The sequence below is a fragment of the Leucoraja erinacea genome, chromosome 27, assembly GCF_028641065.1.
Source record: "Leucoraja erinacea ecotype New England chromosome 27, Leri_hhj_1, whole genome shotgun sequence".
NCBI classification, from domain to species: domain Eukaryota; kingdom Metazoa; phylum Chordata; class Chondrichthyes; order Rajiformes; family Rajidae; genus Leucoraja; species Leucoraja erinaceus.
In genome coordinates, this window is record NC_073403.1 from 22,876,052 (window position 1) to 22,896,684 (window position 20,633).

A 20,633-nucleotide genomic window follows, 5' to 3' on the forward strand; every position below is an offset into this window, starting at 1 on the left:
AAGTGGAGGAAATAAACATTAAAATTGGGTGGGGGTACAAATAAAATACTTGCGTTTTTAGGTGATGTTGAGATCTTTGAGTATCGTTGGAGCTCACTCATCCAGGCAAGTGGTGACCCTACTTTCAGCCAGGCAAGTTTATACAGGCTAATTCTATTTGCCCCATTCCCTAAACAATATTAGGTCATACAATAGTGCTTTAGATGATGGAAAATCTTTGGAGAAGAGTTGATCAGTGAAGGATACCAGGCCTATGACCTGTTCCTGCAGCTATGGTGTACATGTTGATCCAGCTGACTTTGCAGTTGATGTATCCTAGATTGTTAATGGCGACAGACCTGGTGATAGTTATGTCTTTGAATGAAAGAATGCATGGTTAAATGGTATCCACTCCAAATTCAATAACTATATAATTTGAACTATAACCAGAATTTCCTGTTCCTTTTGGCTTATGAAATGTGCCTACAGTCCCAATATTTCTGCAAATACAAGTAGTCTTTAAATGAAACTCTGCAGTTCACAAAACATTTTAACGACAGAAGTAAATGGCACTTTCTTACAACGCCAAGGAAGAGAAAAACATTTTTTTGGTACAGATTGCTTTTTTTAATCCCAAATGTACTGAGCAGGAAAGTGGCGCAACAGGAATCCAAAATTGCAGCTTTCAAACTTTTTTTTGCCAAAGCAGTTTATGTGAGTATTTGGTTAGCTTTTTTTGAGTGCAGATTTTGTGATCTAAACCAGTCAACCTTTTCCTCGATGGAGATTGGCTTCTATTTCTGAGCTGCATATGGGGAGGGTCCTGTTGTGAGTGGCACACATGTTCCAGTTAGCTACACAATCTCATTTTCATGCGGTGCCACCCTTCCTTGTGAGATTGGCTACTATCTACTGTAGTTTGTTTGACTGCTCTAAATATTTGCTGGTTGTAGCACTTTGTTCTTTGTTCCCATGCATGCTTGCTACAGCTGTTGAAAGCTGAAGGGCTGGATTTTGTATTGAAATAGTAATCTTTGTGTATCGTACTTACTGAAATATGACTACATTCAGGAAAATTAGCAAATCCCCAAATTATTTATCTTGGGATGGAGCTGTGGGACCTCAAGTTTGTCATGCAATAGCTTTGTCATACATTCGGCATAGACTGGTCTTAACAACAAATTGATTTTTATGAGAATTTTGTAAAGTAAAGCATATCTGAGAGGAGCATTGTCCAGTTTTGCTTGCCATGTGAGCCACAAATACTGAAATATTAAGGTTGGCAATGAAAGGACTTGAGGTGAGGCAAGAGATTGGGACGGAATGAAGGTGGAGGTATTTTAAGGAATTGTTCCAAATACAGAAGCAATTAATGCAGAAGTGGAATAGCAGATTCCATTTTTCTTTTCACCTCAAATTACTAAAACAGGAAAAATTGTCAAATTCATAATCTTATCTGTTTGTGCGTTGTTTTTAATATTTCACTAAATGAATTTGTCTCGTGCTTGTTGAATCTTATTAGTCATGCTGCTAAATTTGAGTTTGATTCTCGAAAATAGGCATATTAATGAGAATAGACCTAACAATTCCAAAATGAGTATCCATGGTAGGCTCAACTTAATCAAGTACTGAATGAAAGCTTCTCTAAAACCTTTTTTTGTAATGAGTGGAGACATTTCTAAGTTCCCAGTGGAAAGGATTATTTTGTACAAAATCAATATTTCATTATGTGTATAGGAAAGAACTGCAGATGCTGGTTTAAATCGATGGTAGACACAAAATGCTGGAGTAACTCAGTGGGACAGGCAGCATCTCTGGAGAGAAGGAATGGGTGACGTTTCGGGTCGAGTCCCTTCATACTGATATCAGGGGAGTGGGCAGGACAGAGATAGAATGTAATCGGAGACAGCAATACTGGTGGGAGAACTGGGAAGGGGGACAGGATGGAGAGAGGGGAAGCAAGGGCTATTTGAAGTTGGAGAAATCAATGTTCATACCGCTAGTGTGTAAGTTACCCAAGCGAAATATGAGGTGCTGTTCCTCCAATATGCGCTGGGCCTCACTCTGACATGGTCAGATTGGGAATGGGAGGGGAGTTAGAGTGCTGAGCAACCGGGAGATCAGATGGGCTGAGCGGAGGTGTTCAGCAAAACGATCGCCGAGCCTGTACCTGGTCTCGTCCATGTACAGGATTTGACACCTGGGACAGCGGATACAGTAGACAAGATTGGAGGAGGTGCACGTGAACTTCTGCCTCACCTGTAAAGGCTGTCGGGGACCTTGGATAGAGTCGAGGGGGGCGGTAAAGGAACAGGTGTTGCATCTCCTGCGGTTGCAGGGGAAAGTAATTGAGGAGGGGGTGGGAAGGGACTGGTTGACCAGGGAGTTGCAGAAGGAATGGTCTCGACGGAAAGCAGAAAGGGGTGGAGATGAAGTTGTAGCCAGTAGTGGGATCCCGTTGGAGGTGGCGAAAATGTTGGAGGATTACATGCAGTATGCGACGGCTGATGGGGTGGAAGGTGAGGACAAGGGTGACTCTGTCATTATGAATGGGGGGAGGGGGAGCAAGAGTGGAGCTGTGGGATGTAGAGGCAGTGGAAGAGGGGAACCCCCGTTTCCTAAAGAATGAGGACATCTCCGATGCCCTGGTATGGAAAACCTTATCCTGGGCGCAGATGCAGCGTAGACTGAGGAATTGGGAGTAGGGGATAGTCTTTACATGAAGCAGGGTGGGAAGAAGTGCAGTCTAGGTAGCTGTGGGAGTCAGTGGGTTAGTGGGTTTGTATCTAGATAGCAATGGGTCATTACGTGAAACTAGATTGAGCAAAATCGAATGAGTTAGTATTCTTTTAATATTTGTGTTGAAAAGTTTTGGGGTACAGTAGAGTACCCCAATAGAGGAGTTAGAACTTATATTTAACATGTGCTTGGTTTGTCAACAAAGTCAGCTGGTAGTAAAATAATTTAACTTTTCTAACACAAAGGCGCTATGTGAAAGTCTCAGGGGGGTCCTTAGAAAAAGATTGAGGCGCAGACCACCATAACATTTGCACCCCACCAGCCATCACATACAACAAATAGTCCTCTGTCATTTTCTCCACCTCCAACGTGACCCCACGACTCGCCACATTTTCCCATCTTCCCCCCCCCCCCCCCCTTGTCTGCTTTCTGCAAAGACCGCTCCCCCCGAAACTCCCTGGTCAATTCTTCCCTTCCCTCCCGTACCACCCCCTCCCCGGGCACTTTCCCGTGCAACCGCAAGAGATACTACACTTGCCGCTTTACCCCCTCCCTCGACTCCATTCAAGGACCCAAGCAGTCGTTCCAGGTGCGACAGAGGTTCGCCTGCATCTCCTCCAATCTCATCTATTGCATCCGTTGCTCTAGATGTCAGCTGATCTACATCGGTGAGACCAGGTGTAGGCTCGGAGATCGTTTCACCGAACACCTCCGCTCGGTCCGCATTAACCAACTTGATCTCCCGGTGGCTCAGCACTTCAACTCCCTCTCCCATTCCAAATCTGACCTTTCTGTCCTGGGCCTCCTCCATGGCCAGAGTGAGCACCACCGAAAATTGGAGGAGCAGCACCTCATATTTCGCTTGGGCAGTCTGCACCCTAGTGGCATAAACATTGACTTCTCCAATTTCATGTAGCCCTTGCTGTCTCCTCCTCTTCCCAGCTCTCCCTCAGCCCTTGGGCTCCTCCTCTTCCTTTCTTCTCCCCTCCCCCCGCCCACCCTACATCAGTCTGAAGGAGGGTTTCGGCCGGAAATGTTGCCTATTTCCTTCGCTCCATAGATGCTGCTGCACCCGCTGAGTTTCTCCAGCACTTTTGTCTACCTTCATAACATTTACACCACTTTGTTGTGCACTTTGTGGCACTTGAAAATGTTTGTTGTCTTGTGGGATGCCACAGTTAATGGAGCTGCAGCCTCAGATATTCAATTTCAGAATTTCGGGTTCAATTATGACCTGTACTGTTTGTGTGGAGTTTTCACATTATCCCTGTTACCATGCAGATTTTCTGCTTCACACCCTTTCGCACAGATTCTAGGGTTCCTCCCATAGCCCAAGGATGTGTGTACTTGTAGATAATTTGCTGACTAGTATACAGGTGAGCAGTGAAATCTGCAGAGAGTTGACAGGAATTTGAGTAGAATGAAGTGTGTGTAGTATAAATGGTTGTTTGTAGATCGGTGTGACATGATGATGGGCTGAACATTTATGACGACGAACTTTGAATCAAACCCTCTAGAACATCTGCAACATCAGGCCGAGCTGTACATGTTAATTTGAACTTTACATAATGGGCACAGTAATTAACAAAAACGTAATCTTTCAATAGCAATGGAGGAACCATTCCTTTTATTGTTTCTCAACTGAAGCATGTTGGTGGCATCTCTTTAATTATTAAAAAAAATAACTTGCAGAGGGAAATCCATGCCATTTTCTGTTATTGGGGTTTTCCATGAATAACTTTGGTCCAAGCATATTTCTTCCTGTAAAATGGATTTAAAGTTTCTTATTCTTGTGCATTATCTAAGTAATTTGACTATATCAAACTTGCTGATTGCATCTCATTTGGAGAAAAACATGCTATTCATGGAGCAAAACGTATGCTTATGAACATAATCATTGTAAGAAAACAACATTTAATTTAGTATTAACATGACGTTTTTGACGGCGTGACTTAAAAAAGTTTTTCTTCATCTGAAAAGATTAGTTGTAATTACAGTTTGAGATTTGCACATAGAAAATTGGAAAGAAATGTCATAAGCTTTAAACATGGCATTGAAATAGTTTAAAAAAAAAAAAAAAATCTTAAATAGTGCATGATTTTTTTTAGGTCCACATGGTAATTTAAAGCCAATTTCTGAGTGTGCTTTAAATTAGTACCTAAATTATGAATGGGTGGGTGTGATGGATAGAACAACTGGATTGCAAGTGTTTGTGACATGGCACCAATGAAATTGAATAAATCTAAAAGCTCTTGAGTGCATATTCTGTGATTTTAAAAACACAAATGCTGAATAAATTCAGTAGGTAATAAGCATATTTGCAGAGAGATATAAAATTAATGTTTCTGGTAATTCGCTAACTGCCACCATGCATCTTTATATATTTATTGACTTGGCACCCTGAGATGCACTTGGTCAAAATATTAACTGTTTTGCTGTGAATAGTTGCAGTGAAAAGAGCAGAATAGGTAAGGTTGTGAAAGTAGGGTGATGGTGAAAGTAGGGAAGGTGCATATAGGTTAAATTTTCATGTTGATTGAAGATATTTTAGATGTAATTGTCCATTGGCCAAATCGGATGGAGTTGGAGAAAAGTAGAATACTTTTGCTGAAGTTTCAACTGCTGCTGAAGTTGCTCTAAAATGTAACTGGCATAGTTGTGGACATTGCCTATCATTTTTTCAGAAATGACATGGGTTGAGAGGTTAACATCTTTCCATCATTTTCACAATACAAGTTATCAATGTGAAGGTTTGTCAGGCAGCCTTGAGGTTGTAGGAGGAAGTAGTTTTAGTTGTGGTAATGGCTGAGATTTTGTGTATTTATTCTAAAGAACTGGCATCTTCTTAATGAAGGCTGAGACAAGTTTATTTCTTTCCTGTTCTTAATACAATCGTTAAAAATTGGATTTTAGCACATTGATTTACATTAATTTCACGAGATTTGATTGTTGGTCGCTTGCGTGTTATGGAAGTCTTTTCCTATCTGATTTGGTTTTCGAAGGATCAGAATTTTGTAATCTTGGTTTCTCCTCTAGATAGCTCCCATTTGCTCCATTTGTACATAGCAAATTTTAATAATTAATACTGAATGCACCCAACTGTTAACACATCGAAGATAAATGCGCTAGCTATAGTTTCATGTATTTTATTTGAACTGTATATTCTTGTACTTTATCTAAATATTATTATTTATGTCAAAACATGGTCATCTAATCTTTATTTTCCTTATGTATACACAGATCTTATTGCAGACAAAGAACATATGCATCACTAACTTAATAGTTACTATCCCCGTTATCCCTTTTGAATCAATAGTCCTGTAGGTAGTGAAAGTAAAATAAACCAGATCAGGTGCAAATAAAGTAAAATAAACCTATCCATTTTGTTTGAATGGTACATGAGAGATTTGGTTTGAGTGCAGCATATTAACTGGAGAAAGCTGACATTTCTTAAGATATTAATAATTCCTCTTTGCAGTTGCATCTAAAGCAGGATATTTGGATGTCAGTTGCACAATTTTCACAAGGTTTCAACAAAAGAAAATGGGTGTATTAGAAATTATTTGTACTATGGAAATGATAAAATTGGGAACAGAAAGCCTGTAACAAGTGCTTCCAGGTGGACCACAGCCAGCTGCACAACAATTCTGGTTCTCATCCTGCATTGTACAAGGTCGCTTTACTGTACGCTTGTGGTATTCTGGATGCTTGTATTGTTAAATTCCAGGGTGATTTCATATTACCATTGACATTTGAATGGGATGTGCTGAAAATATTTAATGGACCAAGTTGCAGCCATCACATTGGGTATGCTTATAATAAGTTGACCCAAAATGAGTAGTGAAATAAAAAGGACATTCCTAAAAACACTCCATCTTAATTGGAATGGCAGAAAAATAGAGGAAGATCTTCACATGGAATAACTCTTAACTGGGAAATCTCATTAATGAATAGCTCAAGAATCGGAGGCAACAAATTCAGTGATGGATAAATAGCATGAGGATGGGTGGATGTGAGGTGATGGCAGATCTTTGGATGTGATGTGGGGAATTATATGGATGATTGAAGTAATCAACCCTTTGAAAATAGAATTGGACAGGCATTTGACTGAAAATAATGCAGGGAATGTTCTGAGAATTGGAATTTCTTTTTTCTCTTTAGCCATTGAGAAACCCAAGCTTCATAAGACAAGATCTTGTATACGTCGCACGTCTTCACTCGACACCATAATTGGACCTTACTTGATAGGACAGTGGCCTCGTGACACCGATGTGCACTCTTTATCCTGGGAGAATGAGAAAGCTACACAGGTATTTTGATAATGTGCCCTAATGAATAAATATCTTAAATGCATCATGGGTTAATATTTTTATGAATAGTAGCTGAATGCATGATATTTTCAAATAGTGAAATCTGTTGTGAATATGAAATGATTTTGAGATAAAGTTTACTGTTGTTTCCAATTCTTACTCTAAGTTCAAGAACGTTTTGCAGTCTCCAATCTGTTTAATGATTTAAGTCGGTGTTGAAGCCAAGATGTACCATTTGTGAGGTGTGGAGGGAGCTGGGGAAGGAAGAAAAGATTAATGATTAACTTTAAACGCATTAAATTTAATGGTAAAAATTTAATCATTTTCAGTAATTTTCCGAAGGACGTTGGGTTTAAAACTTCTAACGGGTTAAAGTCACTTGGGTTCTAGTGGGCAGGTGCCCTAATGGAAAGTTAATTGTATATTGTCATTAAAGCTACTGCTGTTTCCAGTTTTGCGCACAATTACCCGGCTGTAGAAACCGCACAAAATCATTTTCGGCTGATGTATGGTGAAGGATGGAATCTGAAAACCACTGGAATTACAAAATTGTATTTAATGACACTGATATTTTAAATTGCTTCTGTGACTGGTTTGAAACTGGAGACCGAGGCGTGTAGCAGATCACCTGTGTTCAACAAATCCAATAAAAGCACAGCTGTGATCAGTGGAGTCATCAGAATGTGATCAATATGAATATGATTTATAGGTGACCTGATTTCATAGTGTAAACAAAAGCCTTGATTTGATTGTCAAAATGTGTATTGTATAGTGAGGAACTTTTTATTTGGGGGAGGGGGGGGGGAGGTCAATTGACTTGTGTTCTAACATAACGTCTGCCATATGGTATCCCAATTGAAGATTGGTGTCGCGGGTAGCTGGCTGAAACTGATCCCCTCACTATCATATCTATGTTTCAAGATTCTTTGATTTGCAACAGACCTAATCATTTTTCCATTAAGGAAGATTGAAATGCTTTGTTTGTCAATGTAGATACAGTTATTGCAAGGCTTCATTATGCACTTCATTGTGTCCCACATTCAGTTGTTTATGCATTTGAGTGTCTTGTGACCTAGTGTTTTGACTTGCTGTTGCTTTGTAGGTGAAGAAAATGCATTTGGCATTTTGAGTGCTATTCGGAGGGGTGCAAAGAAAGGGGAAAACATCTATGCATCTTTTCAGACTCTTTGTATTGGATCACCTGGAAATTAAGCTTGCCCAGATGTACTATTTTAAGTCGATGTTAATGTGTCCTAGTAAATAACTCAATGTTTCACCTGGATGAAATTTCAACTTTATGATTTTAATCTCTCATGTTCTGGAGCCTGTCTGGTAAGATGTCAGCATTGAAATGCCCATCAACCTCTCTCTATTTCAAAAGCACAATTATTAACATCACTATTGTATCTTTGGAGAGAAGGAATGAATGTTTCAGGTCAAGACTCGTTATCTTCGGTACTAACCAGCATCTGCAGTTCCTTCCTACGCTATTGGGTCTTTCAATTTTTTTTTTAAAATATTTGATTTTACTCTTCAGGCTAAATTTTCTAAATGTTTAGCAAATCCTATTGCTGTTCTGTTTTGTGCATCTTTCCCTTGCTCAGCAATTATGGATTTCTATACCTTATATACTACATAATATTTCCAGATTGTTTTACTGTGACTGGAAAAGTTTAGGTATTGCCCCGGGTGTGTTTCTAATTTTCTCTCCAATTGTTAAGGCTAACAGTTTAAGTTCCTGTAATGCATCTTTGTGAAACAAATTGCACAACAGTTATCTGCCTTTGGGTGATGATGTTGGGAGGGAAGAAATAAGGTATGTTGGAGAATTAGGGATTTAGTGCATGATTTTATGCCGAGTCCTGGCTGTTTAGCTTGCCATTATTTCTGGTAGATAATGAGAATATTTATTTGAAGTTCCTTTTGAGATTTCGGCTTTGGTCTAAAATGTGAAAATAATTTTAATTTTTTTTCTTTCTCAAAATATTGGCGATTGATTAGGAAACTGTTCCCTGATAATTCCTGGTTCAGATCCATTGTTATTTTACCAATAACTTGATGTTTAAATGTAAGATTTTGGTTGATTCGTTTCAGGGTTGTGGGGAATTTATTTTGTTGCTCCGCCAGGAAATTTGCAATTTAAACTTTAATTTATTTGGTTATATTAGAATAGGACATTATCTAAATGCGTACTTTCCAATCATTTTCTTTTTGGAATTCTGAAGCCCATCATAACTTGTGAGAATCTGGTGTGGAGGGAAAGATAAGAGGATGAGCTGTGTTAGGATGTGGAGATGATCCCCAGTTCCTGCTCGATTGCAAATTATACATTTATGGAGAAAAACGAGATGCTATAGACCTTACTGGATTGTACTCTGCATGTTCACTCATTTTGTGGGGGGTGGGTACACTGCTGGGAGCTGTATCCTAAGATTCAATGTTTTTCCATTTGCATCTGTTCAATATAAATTTCATGCTTATCGATATGAGTAAGTCTCATGCTGGTGGGCGAACTGCTTTCCACTCTTACATTTGATGTCTGCCTCAAGCTCTGCCAAATGTGCTTCAGCCACCTTCAGAAGAGAAACAGTTGCTGTGAGTGAGTTTCAATTTCCCACACCGGCTATCTTTGTCTTTGGACTGAAGCTGTCAGCTTAGTGCTGAATTATGAGCCCTCTTGCACTGTATGCTTGTGACCTCTAGGAACTTGGTTGAGGCTACTTGCTTAGAAGCTTTGTAAAGGCTGTCATACTTTTTTACATCAGTTGACTGGATTCAAAACTAGATTCCAAAGGTGAAAGCATAATGTTCTAATTTGCCAACCCTTCCAAACTCTGAGCTGTTGTTTTTGTGAAAGGGAACATACTCCATTTTAGATTAGGTTACTTGCTTGTAATCTATAGATTCTTTTTTTAATAACTGTGCATACCCTCTTAATATACTGTCTACGTAGCTAGATTTCTATTACAACAGCTTTCATTCTGGTAGATAACTTTTATAATAGATAGCTCTACCTGGGCAATGTATTATTGAGGACATCTGATAGTTTTCACCTATCTTCAAAATAAAGATTTTTTTTCTTAATTGCGTAGTCTGGTGTTCAGAAAGAAGACAGGCTTCTACATTGACAAACAAATATTTAACACAGGACCTTCACTGGCATGATTCACTCTTGTAACAAGTCAATGACTGAACTTTGCATGAATGTAACTTCAGATACTTGTGAGACTCCAGATGGTGGAATCTTGAGGAAAAACAGACAGCTAGAGAAACTCAGCAGGTCAGGCAGCGTCTGTGCTGAGAAATGGATGGATGATCTTTTGGGGCTAAACCCTCAATGCTGATCCAAAACGGTGTTTGTGCATATCCTTCCACAGATTCTACCTGACTTGCTGCATTCCTCGAGCAGTCTGTTTTCTTCCCTCTGGTATACTCCTTGTTTAAACATTTATTTTTTCATTGAACTCTTTTGTTATTTCTACCTAAGTTGGTTAAGGATCTATTGGAATTCTCATACATGTCTTTGCCAGCTCCCAGACCCACTATTGCAAAGCGGTCAGCATCTTACCTTGGTCTCGTAAGACTTTATCAAGCTTAACTAAAATTCTGTCTCCCAAATCTTAACCCCAATACCACACGTTTGTCCTTCATTAATTATCTCCTTGAGTCACTCCGCTTCTACATTGCTTAGCCTTTTACCCTGTCTCCTGTTACCACCTCCCTCTCGTCTTCCAGTTGTTCACCAGTAGTGATTATTCACATTCAATGCGAATTTCTTCCCAAAATCTCTCTGCTTGACTCTACATTTTTAGTATGCCTGTCTAATTTAATGTATTTGGTGTTGTTTTGTTTTCTGCAATACACATTACTACTTGGTATACAAGTTTGCTAGTTAAAATGTAAACATTCAATAAGAAAATACTCCCCTGGAATACAACATGGGCTTGCTGCTCTGGTTCTGTTTATCAGAGGGGGGTGATGAAGAATGAAAAACAATATGCTTGGGCCAAAATTCCTCGGACTTTGGATACAATCACATTGTCTCTTGAGAGGCTTAAACATTTAGCTGTTGGGAGTGTGGAACTAAGAGATCTTCCGAATAAGTTTCCATGCAGTTGGAACTTTTATCTGGTGAATCTTTGGAATTCTTTATCCTTGGGTTGTGAAATCCTCAAATCTGAAATAGACTTTTAGTATCAACTAACAGAAACTGGTCAATGCTAGGATAAAACTTAGGTACTGAAGTTGGAGTAAAAAGAGGACTGCTGGAGGAAAGCAGGTAAGGCAGCGTTGATGGTTGGATGGGTCTGGACCCTTCGACGGATTAAAAGGTAGTTGATTCATGGATCCCAATGGGCGACAGCAGTTTTGAAAGGTCAAATCGTAACCTTTAGTTTACATCTTTGTATGCTTTGGTAATTTTAATTGAAAGGAAAGTTGTCATTCAAATTTTCCTTTCCACATTTTGCAGAATTGTTTATAGTCATATTCACTCTGCAAGCTTTTGCTCGCTTTCTGTAAAGTAATTTTAATGGGTTTTGCCAATTTGAAAGCTATTTTTAAGCTTTTATTTTAGTTGGGTGGCAGTAGAATGGAGTTTTTACAGAAAGCTGTTTTAAAATGCAACAAAATCCTACTGACATTAAACAAAATGTGTTTGGTGTGAATGGAAGATCATTGGCGTGACTGTGATCCAGTAAATGGAGATTGAAAGGAGCAAAGTTCATCTCTTGCATAATCAAGTTCTTTTGAATGATTAAATGATTCATCACATTTTCTCGTCTGCATGATGGACTGAAATTTTGGAGATCTGATTCCATTTCATATTGTCAGTTGCTTCAAATAAATTGGCCAAATTTATTTTTCTTCCTTGAGAAATCTTAGCTATTGTGTTGCAAGGTTGTAGATAAAAAAAACAAGTTAACTTGTTTTATGTGATGAGATTAAACACTTGCATTTAAAAAGAGTTGCATAATACTGAAGCAATTGCCATAGGCACAGGAGACTGCAAATATGTAAAATTTTGGATCCAAATACTTAAAATTACTGTTGGCTCAGGCCAGAGCTTCTGGAAATTGTAGAAGATGCCAGCGATGCCAGGAAAGTTATTTTGTCTTAATGGTAGCATTGTTGGTCAAGATGCTCAGAAAACTTGGAGACTTATTTCTCCCTGCTTCCTAATTTACTAAAGATAAGTAAATAGCATGTTCCAAACATTTTATCAGTTTTTCCATATCTTTAAGAATTAAAAAATAAAAGTAGTACAGGTAGCTCTGCTATAATGCAACAATGCATTCCTAAGAAACCTTGTAAAAAATTCACTTTATAAAAATTGTTAATGGAGGAAGCAAGGGGGTTAAGGCAAGGGTTTCAGACTTGCGATAATAAATCTTTCTCCCACAGGATTTTCAAAGATAAGTCTTTTAATAGCTACAACTTTATTTTTGTTACCGGAGGCTTAAAATAATAAAAGATGGGTGTCACATTGTTTAATAGTATCATTGCACAAGTGTTAATAGAAGCGACCGAACTTTGTCGATTTCAATGGCCACCCATGGTGAGCTGTGTTCTTGAGAAACTACCGTCTGCTTACTGCAGAGAGGTTACATGAAAGTTTCTTTTACCTGGACTTTCTTCAAGAGATGGTCTTTTTCATCAATTTCCCAAGTGGCTTATGTACATGATTAGATATCAATTCTGTCTGCATAATACAAATAGTATTCCCCAATTTGTTGTATACTATTTGTGTTATGAAAACGTGTTATAGCCGAACTACCTCTAATACCAATCAAATCTTAAGTGTCACATCTAAGCAACTAACATATCCTGTAAGGATTTGCACAAATAGCATAAAGCAGCTTGGAGATTTTTCAGGGTAAATTTATTGGTTGTATTTGAGTGTTTTGGAATCATTCACAATTTGTGTAATAAGAATAATTAGTAAATTGGTTTAAAACTGGACATGACAAATTACATTGAGCTTTTCAATTAGGAAGGTGATTTGGGGATGGTCACCATTTAGTATAAATCTCAATGGAACAATACTAACCAAGGCTAATCCGTGCTTTCTTTCAACGTCTAATTAGTTCCATAAAATTTAAGTGCAGTAATTGGTATTAAGCTAACTTTTCAATTGTGTCGGAGACTAAGTGCATTAGGCTTGGAAAATAGGACTACCAATTATAGAATTACCTATTGCAAGTGTTGCAAGTGAGTGTAGCTCTCATTAACTCTAAGGAAACAAATTTATGTGACTAAACCCATTTGCACTTGGTTAATCCTATTATACTTTTTTTGATGTTTGTCAGTGTAATCCAAATTTTACTCTTCATTCTGCCCATTCCAGCACCATCTCATTTGAAGTGGGAACAATTGGTAGAAATCTTATATCTCAATTCTTGGATGGAGCTGATGGAATGTATCTTGAGATAGACACAAAATGCTGGAGTAACTCAGCGGGACAGGCAGCATCTCTGGCGAAATGGAATGGGTGATGTCTCGGGTCAACACCCTTCTTCAGACTGATGTCGGGAGTGGGTGGTACATAGATAAAATGTGGTCGGAGACAGTAAGAGTGGACGGAGAACTGGGGATGGAGAGAGGGAAAGCAAAGGCTACTTGAAGTTCGAGACATCAATGTTCATACTGCTGGGGTGCAGGCCGTCCAAGCAAAATATGAGGTGCTGTTCCTCCAATTTGCGCTGGGCCTTGCTCTGACAATGGAGGAGACCCAGGACAGAAAGGTCAGTGGGGGAATGGGAGGTGGAGTTGAAGTGTTGAGCAACCAGGAGATCAGGTGGGTTTAGGTGGACTGAGCGGAGGTGTATCTTGAATTGCTTTCAATTTGCTGACAGATGGAAAAAGTTGTCTGTGTACATCAAAGGTTGAAATGCTGCAGGTGATGACATGCTCCAAATAATCCAATCCTCCACCACCCCAAAGCCAGGAAATGGACAGGTGTTTGGCACGGAGACAAGTTGTCAGGATCAAAGCACTCCGTGTTAGCATTGACCACTGAAGTCAAACTACACTAATTGTCAGGTGAAATTTAATCCATAAAGTGAAGGTGTACAGTAGTGGACAGCAGAAATGCAAGATGAGGGGAGGATAAGTTAATGTTTAAGTATTTGAGATAGGCAATCGAGCAGGGATTCGGAATTAAACCAATATTGCCAATTTGCACAGTCATATTGCAGCACTTTTAGCATATTGGCTTAGGCCATTTGGTTAGTGGTAAGCTAATTACTGATCATTTAAAACCTGCTGTAATGTACTTAAGCTTACAATTGAATCCTGTTGCATGTTGGATCGAAAACTGCCATTTCGCCCCCAATTTTTTTTTTTTTTCGGTGGCGGCGCCTTGTGGCTGCGGCTCGCCTGCAGTCTGTTTTTCTTTCTTTTTTTTTTGTCGGGAGTATGTTTTTGGTTTATTTTTAGTTGTGTGTGTATGAGGGGGGGTGGGGGAAACTTTTTAATCTCTTCCTTGATCAGGGACGCGACCTTTTCCTTGTCGTGTATCCATTTCGCTGGGGCCTAACTTCGTGGAGCTGGCAGCCTCCAACCGGAATCGACCCGAGGGCTCCAGTTGTAGAGCCTGCGGACTTAACATCACGGAGCTGGCTGACATTGGAGGCTGTGGTGGCACTGCGGCTGCGACCTGACTTCGGAGGCTTCGGCCGCAGGCCTTGTGGATGGTAAAATCGTGAGCTTGCATGTCCCTGGTAAGAGACCGATTTTCAGGAGATCCCGCAATGGCAGATTCGTCCGCCCCGAATCACGGGGTTTGAATCGGCCCGGCGAGGCTTAATCGGCCGCGGGACTTACCATCGCCCGCCAGGGGCTTTAACATCAAGAGCCTCGATCGCTTCGACGCAGCTGTTTGACTGCCTGACCACGGGAGAAGAACAGGGAAGAGATAAGACTTCCATCACAGTGAGGAGATGTTTGGAGATTCACTGTGATGGATGTTTGTGTGGAACTGCTAATTGTGTGCTTTCTTTTTTTTTTGCTGTTATGACTGCAGGGAACAAAATTTCGTTCAAACCTTTGTTTGAAGGGCAATAAAGGCATTCTAATTCCAATTCTTTCTCTCCTTTGCTATCTGTATCCTGAATGCTTCCTTGTAATTGAGGAAATATTTTAAGTTTGGACAGCGATATTTTCATTTGGACAATCTGGTTAATCAGGCCTTCAATTATTGTAGTTGCCTTAAAACTGTATAGAAGCTCTGCTGTTGTATTGCTCACCCTGCGAGTACATGCATTTCTGGTGTGCCTTACTGTTAATGGCCCCTGGTGAAATGATAAGGAGGAAACTTTATGAATGACATTTGATAATGAACAACTGTTTCATTCTAATTGCACTGCAATCTTTGCATTCTCTCAAATGGCTTCAGGAATGAGTCTGAAACATTTTGGTCAAGTTCAGAATTAAATTTGCATTTGATTTTTTGTTAGAAGTGTGATCTTGAGACTTCAAGGAATAGATTCTTGTAATCAACCTGTAATTTCAGATTACCATTTACTAATGTAGCAATGCTGGTAGCTAATGCATTCTGCAGTACAGGGCACCATATCCCTGTACAGTTGATGGAAGTTGAAGAAAGAACGACTTGGGATTTTCATTTTAAGATTACAAAAGCACAGGTTAGGTTAGGTTTAGAACAAAGCACAGGAACATGATGCCACCACATACCCTTATTTGCCTGCAGATAATCTATATACTTCCATTCCCCGTATATCCATGCGCTTATCCAAAAGTCCCTTCAATGCCACTATCATATCTGCCTCCACCACTCCTGGACGTGCGTTCTAGGCACTTGCTACCCGCTGTGCAGAAACAAAACTTAGAGCTTTAAACTACGCCCTCTCTCCTTAAAGCTATGCCTCTAGTATTTGATATTTCCATCCGGGGAAATGGGTTTTGACTGTCTACTCTCTCCACACATCATACTTTTCTCATAAGAGTTCGCTGCAGTCTCTGGCATACCAGAGAAAGCTATCCAAGTCTGTCCAACCCCTTGCTATAGCTAATGCCCTCGACTCGGGCTTCATTCTGGTAAGCTTCCTCTGCTCCATTTCCAAAGCTTCCATGTCGTTCCTATAATGAGGTGACCAGAACTGCAGGCATCAGTCCAAATATGACCTAACCAAAATCTTGTAGAGCTGTCGTGACATCCTGATTCGTGCACTCAATGCTCTGACCAATGAAGCAGTTCATATGCCTCCTTGTGTTGGAAGGAACAGCCAATGCTGGTTTGCACCAAAGATAGACACAAAATTCTGGAGCAACTTAGTGGGTTAGGCAGCATCCCTGGAGAAAATGAATAGGTGACATTTTGAATCAAGACCCTTCTTCAGACTGAGTCAGGGGAGAGAGAAACTGGAGATATGAAGAGGTGCAAAGAGCAAATGAATGAAATGTATGCAAAGAACAAATCAAAGCCAGCAAAGATGATCAAGCCCACAATGGTCCATTGTTGGCTGTGGAGAAGGTGATAATGAGTGAAATTAGTAGGATAACGAGGATGACAGTGAAATTAGTAGGACAACTAGGATCGAAGAGGTACTGTGGGAGAGAGAATATGCAAGGGTTACTTGGTTAGATAAATCAATATTCATGCCGCTGAGTTGTAAGCTGCCCAAGCAAAATATGAGGTGCTGTTCCTCCAACTTGTATTTGGCTTACTAAAATCTATGCAGACATACCCTCATCGATCACAATCGTCATCTCAGCAAAAAAAACTCAATCAAAGTAGTAAGATGTGACCTCGAAGTGGGAGTAAACACAGAATAATCTTCTCCAATGTACAGTAATGAGATGGATGAAATTTAGAAGTACTTGAATTACATTTTGATTTCAGACAAATTTTAGGGAAGCAACACCCCAGCCCTCATTTGGGGCTTGTGTTTGAGATTTTTGGGAAATCAGTTGTAAGGTTTCATCAAATGCAATTGTTTCTTTAGATGCCTTTTATCTTGATTGTTTTCCAACATTTCCCAGTCTACCATATTTTAGCTTATTTTTGCTTTGCATTTTTTTTTTTTTCTTGAGTAACCTTGGAATTTACTCCCATGATATTGAGGAGAAGTTGCAAATTCTCCACATTTTCCCATACATTTTGATGCATTTTGCAATGGAGTGCTTTCTGGATTTCACTTTGTATACCTGCAAAATTGATAATTGCTAAATTAAAAATGTTCAGTGCAGTCTATTCTTTCATTGATTATGAAAAGTTTTAGTGTTGTGCATCTTTCACTAGCTTCAGGTCTGGTAAAATCTCTACCCTGAGCACTGAGAAAGTAAAAGCTAATGTTTTCTTCGATAATGCTGGTGGAGCTGTTAACTTCGGCATGATTATAAGGGGAAAAAAGCTGCTGCCTTATCCTATGCATTATTTCTGATGGGGAAACTGATTTTATTTGGCATCAATGTTTTAAAAAAAAATTACCATTTTGTTGATACTTTTAACATTAATGGCTGATTAAGTAAGACTTTTTGATTGGACATCCAATTTTAGTATTAAAAAAGGATTTATAGATGGCTTAATCATCCATTAAAATGAATCCAAGCTACTTTCTCATGTAACATTTGTTCATTGGATATGGGTTCAAAGCACTGGAGTAGATTAAATGGATAAGAATAGCAGATGTCATTTCCTAAAGGACATCAATGAAGTGAAACAGTAAAGTTTTATGGTGGTGCTGTTAGACCATTTAATTGCGATTTAATCTTTTGAATTTTAATTCTTAATCTTAAATGTAGCATTGTTTGACCATGAATTCAAGCTGATATGCCCACATTGCAAGTCCAGATCACTGGATTCTCATACAGTTACTTCACTGTGTTGCCTGATTCCATCTAATTCCACCTCTACATTGCTGTCTGAATTTTAAACAAAAATGCTTGGCTGATCATAACCTTCAGCTGTATATTTTAAAGCATGTTATATGATTTGCTGGTGTGCTTGATTTCTTATTAGACAATAGGAAAATCCTCAATTCTATGCTGCTTGGCAATAAATGGCTGTCAGCATTGGTTTCAAATAACTCTTGGCTGTCCAAAACAAGGTTATTCTGCTTTATCATTTGGGGGATTCATAAAATATGTTATAATGTTTGTTCTTTCATTCAATAATTTACATTATCCACTTTGAATTCTTGTATGCATTTTAATTTGATTTTTCTCAAAGCTAGAAGCAAATAGAAGAGGCTAATCAGGTTTGATTTTGGAAAAAATCGTGGTGAGAATTAGTTTGAAGAGCAATATTTTTGTTCCTGAATCTTGTCTGCTTGTCTAAACTTGGCCACATAACCCAAGCTACTGGTAAAAAGCAGAATTGGGACTAGACTTGTCATTGGCCAGTCCTGAAATGCAACATATTCTCATGAAGTAATGGCCTAGAAATTTGCTGTATTTGTATCGTGATTTTGTAGGTTAAAGTGCATTGTAAGACGTGCAATATGTAAAGAGCATAACTTTCAAGCACGCTCCCATGCCTGCCTGCTTCAGAGATATTACATGTATGAATCTCTGCCTGCTTCATTGTTCATAAATGTCCAACTGGCACTGCAACTTAAGATGCCAGTGTGCTAGGTGCAGGACTGCCCAAATTTGGATGTTTAAACTAATTTGTTTATCAGTAAGCTGCAGCAAAGCAGCAGCCACAGTGGCAATCAGGAAGCGGCCCATCACCCAACCAGGAGGTAAACGAAGGGTTGCTTATCGAGATATGGACCACCTTGGAAGTTACGGTTAACATAAGTGTAATCATTTTTCAGTACCGCTCATAACTTGATACTGTTGCTGACCGTTCCAATAAGGGGAAATACTCTGCAAAATGACATGCCGTTCCCATGCAGTTTCAATTTGATTTTAGTTTTGGCGCTGAATCAAACCTAGTTCGTCTATTTAGAGTACTTTTAGAACCAGTAACAGGATGTCCTGATGTTTTACTTCCTGTACAAATGGTGTCAGTCTCTGGATGAAGGAACATATTGTGAAATCTTGCTCTGTAAAAGATGATGAACACACTTTACTTTCAGTTTCCATTAGATGTCTAATTCAACTAGCCACATTTCATGTCTAATTGCAGGTTATTTTTTTGTTTGATGGAACTGTCATTCATGACATGTCTCTCGTGATACTTCTGTTGCAAGACTTTTTAAAGTATTGTGATATGGGTTGGGAGTAGTAATAGATAAAAGGTTTTTTATTCTCTTTCCATTTAGTGTTTTTTGGGAAATGCTCATTAATGTTTTTTTTTTAATTGCTTCTATTATTGGCCATAAACTTTTCATCCTTGTATGATTGTCATACAACATAAATTTGATATGACTTCTGCAATCATTCTCATATTTTATACATTGATTTTTGCCTATCTTGTTCCTGAGCTGAAGCTGGCCGGCTTCGGAGCATGGAGAGCTGTGATGGCGCACTGCTGCGACCCGACTCCGGTGGATGGTGACACCGGGAGCTTGCGGGTCCCCGGTGGGAGACCTCTTCGCGTAGCACCAGCAACGGCAACTTCTCCCACCCGAATTGCGGGGTTGAAAGTGACCTGGAGCGGGGCCTTACATTGCCCGGCACGGCTTAAACAGCCGCGGAATTTGCTAGCGCCCGCCGGGGGCTCCAACATCAAGACCCGGAGCATGGCCTTGCATCGCCCGGCGCGGATTAAATGGTCGCGGACTTGCTAGCGCCCACCGGGGGCTTTGACATCGGGAGAAGAATGGAGAGCAGGGGAGAGACAAGACTTTGCCTTCCAGCACATTGAGGAGCAGATTCACTGTGATGGATGTTTGTGTAAATTGTGTTGGTGTGTGTCTTGGTTCTTTTCTTGTATGACTGCAGAAACCAAATAAATGGTATTGTATTGTATTGAAATCCAGTTGACATTAAGTAGCTGCAATGGTAGCCGCTAAGACTTGAACCAAGAATTGAGGCACCAACTAAATTTTGCAGAAACATGTACTGCTTATGTATATGATAGAGGTAAAATGATTTGGTTTTACCAGTGGTGAATCATTTGACAGAAGCAAATACATAACATGTGGTTAAAACTACTTAATGTAAAACAAAATGGTATAATTGTTGCTGTCATCTTCATGGTTTTGAATATGCAGGTAATGGCTTTTGGTTAGTGGATGAAGAGTAGAATGATTGTTGAAAGAATGTGTCGAGGAACACGGCAGTAACTTATGTCATATGATCCTTTTCACCTAGATTAGAAAACTGACTATTTGAAGAATTAAGTACTTTCACCAAGCGCTGGCTCCATAGTTGAATGAGTTAGCATGCGTGTCGCATGGAAAAATGGAAGAGCTGATCTTTGGAGTCAAATTCTTACCACCATTTTGTTTCTTTTCCTGCTTTCAGGATGTAGTGATTTTGTCTGAATAAGCTTGCAAGTGTACTTTGAACTCTGGGTCTAAACAAGTAAACTCTTGTACCTTTGTATGGGGGTAGTTTTACCATTTTGTACTTAAAATGGAGACACAAGAACTACAGATGCTGATTTACAATTGGCATTTGTCTAGAGGACTAACAGCCCAAAATGGTGCTTTTCTGGGCCACGGATGTATTGAGGCCACTTTCTGTTGTATC

General features: G+C 39.5%; 1 protein-coding gene across 1 annotated transcript in view; it reads left to right on the top strand.

The window, feature by feature from the left end:
* Positions 1–20,633, top strand: part of LOC129710353 (glucocorticoid-induced transcript 1 protein-like) — a 47,422-nt gene that overhangs the window by 3,728 nt on the left and 23,061 nt on the right. Inside the window, exon 2 of the mRNA XM_055657293.1 lies at positions 6,880–7,028. Within this exon, the coding sequence (XP_055513268.1) occupies positions 6,880–7,028 (149 nt within the window). The remainder of the gene's footprint in view (positions 1–6,879; positions 7,029–20,633) is intronic.